This window comes from Chiloscyllium plagiosum, chromosome 26 (assembly GCF_004010195.1).
Source record: "Chiloscyllium plagiosum isolate BGI_BamShark_2017 chromosome 26, ASM401019v2, whole genome shotgun sequence".
Taxonomy (NCBI): domain Eukaryota; kingdom Metazoa; phylum Chordata; class Chondrichthyes; order Orectolobiformes; family Hemiscylliidae; genus Chiloscyllium; species Chiloscyllium plagiosum.
The window spans coordinates 2590607-2596439 of NC_057735.1; the positions used below are offsets into that span (position 1 = coordinate 2590607).

Sequence of the window (5833 nt, forward strand, 5' to 3'; positions counted from 1 at the left end):
TGCTCCAGCATTGGGTTGGGGAGTCTCTTTCAGAGTCCCAGAGGGAGGTGGTCCCCAGTCTCGGGGTGGGAGGGGTAGGGGAGATCTGGATTTTTGGGGAGCCTTGGGGGTCCCAGATGTTGGATGGGTCTCTGATCTGAAGGTTCTGAGGGAGGGTATGAGTAACCTGGCGGAGGTGTTGGGAGTTGGTGAGAGGATGATGGGAGTTGGTGAGGAGGTATTTCTGGTGGATGGACATTGGGGAGGGAGCTGTGCTTGAACTCTATAACTGAAGGTTTTGGGGTTGGGGAATATTTTTGTTGTCATTGAGTTAAAATCAGTAATGTCACAAACCCCAAACTGAGCTGCTGTTTTCAATTCTCTTTTGAGGATAAGATGAGCCCCTGATGACTCAGCACCAAATGGCCTCGAAAACAACTGACACCATAACGTGGTACCAGAGAAAGGTATGTACCTGATATTTGGAGATGACGGCCATTCCACCCACCTAACCTATGCTGGTATTAGGTTCCACATGAACCAGTTCCCATACTTAGAATATCTACACTGCGGTAAGAGGCCATTTTGCCCATCATTTCTGCACTGACCCTCTGAAGAGCACTCCACCAGATCCAGCACCCCACCCTATCCCGATAACTTCATAATTCCCAAGGCTAACCCACCTAACCAGCACATCCCTAGCCACAATGGGGCAATTTCCCATGACCAATTCACCCTAACCTTTGGACTATGGGAGGAAACCCACACAGACACTGGGAGAATATGTAAACTTTACAGTCACACAAGGGTGGAATTGAACCCAGGTCCCTGGCACTGTGAGGCAGCAGTGCTAACCACTGTGACACCGTGCTGCTCCACCCTTCCTCCACCTGTGGATATATCACGTATCAATGCTTTTTAGGAGACGTGATGTCAGCGTGATATTATCAGAAAACTACTCCTTGTGGAGGTTTCTCATTCTGTCTACACTGTGGATAACGAGGTTTCTCCTGAATTCTGTATTGGATTTATAAGTGACTACCTTTTGTTTATGGCTCTGAGTTTCTAATCTCCCCAACATCAGATACAGGAGAAGGCCATTTGGCTCCTCCATCCTGCTATTTAAGAGATCATGGCTAATCTGTCCCCAGCCTCGGATCGTTCACACTAGCTTCTTGTCATCCTTAATTTCCTGATATTTCCTAAAAGCTAACCACTTCCTCTTTAAATATTTTCAGTGATCTAGCCTCCACAACTCTCAGGGGTAGAGAACTCCAGACATTCACCACCCACTGAGAGAAGAAATAGCTTCTCACCTCAGTTTTAAATGAGTGTCCCCTTACTCCGTAACTATATCCCTAGTTTGAAATTCCCCCACTAGTGGACGCATCTTCTCAACATCTATCCTTGTCAAGCCCCCTCAGAATCTCGTATACTTCAATAAGATCACCCTCATTCTTCCAAACACAAATGAATAGAGTTGGAAAGTGTGGCACTGGAAAAGCACAGCAGGTCAGGCAACATCTGAGGGGCAGGAGAATCCACGTTTTGCGCTTAAGTCACCTACATTTCTGATGAAGGGTTTATGCCTGAAACATCGATTCTCCTGCCCCTCAGATGCTGCACGACATGCTGTGCTTTTCCAGCACCACACCTTTTGACTCAGATTTCCAGCATCTGCAGTCCTCACTTTCTACTAATGAATAGAGGCCTAACCTGTTTAGCTATTTTTGATGAACCAATCCCTTTATCCCAGGAATCAAATCCAGATGAATCCCTTTTGAACAGCCTCCATTGCCACTTCCTTAACTATAGTGACCAAAACTGTACACAGTTCTCCAGCTGCAGTCTCACCAATCCATTCGACTTTAGAAATACTCAAAGATTGTAATTCCACTGCCTTTTGGGCAAGAACTCTGTGATTGATGACACTGAGAAAACATTCTCCTTTTCTCTGTCTTAAATGCTGGATCCTTTATTTTCAAACAGCAACCCCTCGTTCTAGATTCTCCCAGGAGAGGAAGCTTCCTTTTTACATCATCCTGACAAGTCTCCTCAAAATCTTATCTATTTCCATTAAATTGCATTTTACTCATCCACACTCCAGGTCCAAGGCGAGCAAATAATAGAACTAATTTTAAAGATAAAAATCACACAGCACCAGGTTATAGTCCAACAGGCTTATTTGGAAGCACTAGCTTTCGGAGCGACGCTCCTTAAGATGGTTGGCCTGATGAAGGAGCAGCGCTACGAAAGCTAGTGCTTCCAAATAAACCTGTTGGACTATAACCTGGTGCTGTGTGATTTTTAACTTTGAACACCCCAGTCCAACACCGGCATCTCCAAATCATAATTTTAAAGACCTTTATTCGGTCATCCCTTCACTTTGAGACTGAGGTCTTTCCTTACGGTTATAATTCAGTGACTCTAATTTGGTTCAAAATGATTAATTTATAACATTTTTGTTGTTTTGTGTTTCGTGGTCCTTATTTGTTTTGATTAACTGTTTTGATGAATTAGCAGAAACTGTAGCAGTTCCCCATGTGGTTTTGATCAGTTTGAACAGCAATATATTGGGCAGGAATTCTGCCCCTGAGGTTTACAACATTGAATGTAGCTGTAAGATTTTATTGTCTGTTTTCAACTTGGTCCTCGTTCACACACACAGACACTTGCATTCCAGTCACTCCCTCATGCACATAGCTACCCATACACCCTGACCACCATATTCGCTCAGGTTCCTTAGAAAGCACCTTCTGAACCCATGATCACTTCTATCTAGAAGGACAAGAATAACAGATACATGGAATACCACCATCTGGAACTCACCGTCCTGACTTGGAAATATATCATTGTTCCTTCAGTGTCATTAGGTCAACATCCTGGAATTCCTTCCCTAAGGGCGTTGTGGGTCTACCTACAGCACATGGACTGCAGCGGTACAAGAAGGCAGCTGAAACACTTGGGAGAAGACTCAAGCCACTCCACTCACTCTACCCAGGAATTCCTTAAGATCAAAGACACCAAGTTAGAGGACAATGAGGTCATGGTTTCCTTTGACGTAACAGCCCTATTCACATCAGTAAACATCACCCTGGTCAAAGAAAAACTGGCCTCACTGCCAGACGAACCAAGGACAGAAACACCTGACAGCACCAACTCCATCAGCAACGACAGCATCCTCAAACTAGTAGACCTGTGTCTCACAACCCACTTCACCTTCAATGACAAGACCTACAAATAAATCAACGGGATGCCCGTGGGATCACCAATGTCAGGACTTTTAGCCAATGACCATTTAAATGCCCTTAAAGTTGGCGAGTCTACTACAGTTGCGGGCAGGGCGTTCCACACCCCTACTGCGCTCTGAGTAAAGACACCACCTCTGACATCTGTCCTATATCTATCACCCCTCAATTTAAAACTATGTCCCCTTGTACTAGCCATCACCATCCAAGGAAAAGGACTCTCACTATGCACCCTGTCTAACCCTCTAAATATCTTATCTGTCTCAATTAAGTCACCTCTCAACCTTCTCTCTAATGAAAACAGCCTCAAATCCCTCATTCTTTCCTCATAATACCTTGTCTCCATACCAGGCAGCATACTCTCCTTCCTCAATATCATGGTGGAACGCATAGCCAATTGAGAGGTACAGACCAGCGTTTACAGAAAGCCACACACATTGACTAGAGACTCAAATACAGGAGCAATCATCCCAACACCCACAAATGGAGCTGCATCAGAACATTACTTAAATGAGCCACAACACACTGCAGCACCCGAAACTATGAGAAGCTGAGGAAAAACACCTGTACGATGTATTCATGAAGAACGGATACACGATAGGTGCAGTCTGCCGATTCCTACACAACCGACCTAAACAGGAAGACACAACACGCCCAGAGACTCTAGCCACCTTGCCACACATCAAAGATATCTCGGAGATGACGACCAGATTACTCTGGCCCTTAGGCATCATAAGAGCCCACAAACTCACCACCATCCTGAAACAGCTGCTGATGAATTTAAACGGACATCATTTACAAAATACCCTGCAACGACCGCAACAAACATTACATTGGATAGACGGGCAGGAAACTAGCCACCAGGATATGTAAGCACCAATAAGCCACCAAAAGACATGACCAACTATCGCTAGTATTCTTATACACAGATGAAGAGGGATACCACTTCGACAGGGACAATACATCCATCCGGGGACAGGCTAAACAAAGACCCGTACAAGAATTCCTAGAGGCCTGGCATTCAAACTGGAACTCCATCAATAAACACATCGATTTGGACCCCATTTACCAACCTCTCAGAAACAGAACGGAAATGATATCACCCACCACAACAGACCAAGACACATAAATGGAAAGCGGGACAGAACACCAGCGCTTCACCAGAGGCTCACTGATGATGTTATCTGGCATGGTGACGAAACATCTGAGATCAAATCTACCAGCTCAGGGAGCAAACTTACAACCTGATCCACAACCTGAGCTACAACTCTTCTCCAAAATCACAGACTATTTTTCTATTGTGAGTTATGTTTTGGCAATATGTCCGCAGTCCTAATATGATGGGCTGCAACAAACAGAACAAGGTGGAGTGTTCCACCTGGCTTTCATCTAATAACCTGCCTGATTGGAATTGTTCTGTTTCAGATTGGAGCATATGATCAGCAGATCTGGGAAAGGTCCATTGAGCAAACTGAGATTAAGGTGAGCTGTATGAATAATGTCACCATTTAAAATGTTCCATGCATCTCACTCCTGGTTTAGAGACTCTCTGTGTCTCTTTGGAGTGTTCCCCAAATGTTGGGGCAGGGAGGATGGTGTGCCTGGTTGCGACGGTGTGGGTGCAGTGTGAGTTAATGGGAGTCATTAATGTTGGCGCATTGTTAAAACGTGGCCCTACAATTTTTCATAAACAATCACGGATTTGTTTTCAGTAAACCAGAAAGGTGCAAACGATTCCCACCGTTTCTGATTCTGGAGATTATTTTTAGATAAGAGGTGAAATTTGAAAATAGTAATTGTTCTGCTCCCAGAGAGAGAGAGAGAGAGAGAGTGCGTGCTTTTAAAATGAGTGCCATTAATTTGCTTATTTTGAGTGTAAACTGGACTGTGTGCAGTAGGTTCCACTTGTACAAGACGTGGATACAAACAATGTCCTGTTGGACCTATCTTTCTCACACTGACCAGGTGAATCTGTCAATGCTTATTTGCAGGGACTGCGAAGCCGGCCAAAGAAAACAGGCCGGATAAAGGTTGACCTGATAGATGTCGACCTTGTCAGAGGTGAGAGCGGCGAGGGGAGTTCTCGGCATTTATTAATCACGTATCATCCAGCTCAGTCAAACAGCAAATAGCCACAACATCACCTCATCCCGATGCACGCGCGCGCACACACACACACTGCTTCTGAACAGTAACAGGTCAGATCATATGGAGAGGGTCAGGAATCTAACTTCAGGCACAGCCGATATGAGGAAAACTCATAGAGTCATAGAGATGTACAGCATGGAAACAGACCCTTCGGTCCAACCCGTCCCTCATCCCGATGCACGCGCGCGCACACACACACACTGCTTCTGAACAGTAACAGGTCAGATCATATGGAGAGGGTCAGGAATCTAACTTCAGGCACAGCCGATATGAGGAAAACTCATAGAGTCATAGAGATGTACAGCATGGAAACAGACCCTTCGGTCCAACCCGTCCACGCCGACCAGATGTCCCAACCCAATCTAGTCTCACCTGCCAGCACCCGGCCCATATCCCTTCAAACCCTTCCTATTCATATACCCATCCAAATGCCTCTTAAATGTTGCAATTGTACCAGC

General features: G+C 45.2%; 1 protein-coding gene across 3 annotated transcripts in view; it reads left to right on the forward strand.

Moving 5' to 3' along the window:
• The first annotated feature begins 243 nt into the window (after nt 1-243).
• The window catches only part of phtf1 (putative homeodomain transcription factor 1), a 39084-nt gene continuing 33494 nt past the window's right edge, over nt 244-5833 (forward strand). Inside the window, exons 1-3 of one of the 3 annotated variants that reach the window (XM_043716345.1) lie at nt 244-446; nt 4653-4709; nt 5219-5288. In XM_043716345.1, the coding sequence (XP_043572280.1) occupies nt 387-446; nt 4653-4709; nt 5219-5288 (187 nt within the window). In that variant the 5' untranslated portion in view covers nt 244-386. The remainder of the gene's footprint in view (nt 447-4652; nt 4710-5218; nt 5289-5833) is intronic. The other 2 variants (XM_043716347.1, XM_043716346.1) reach the window with 2 other exon arrangements.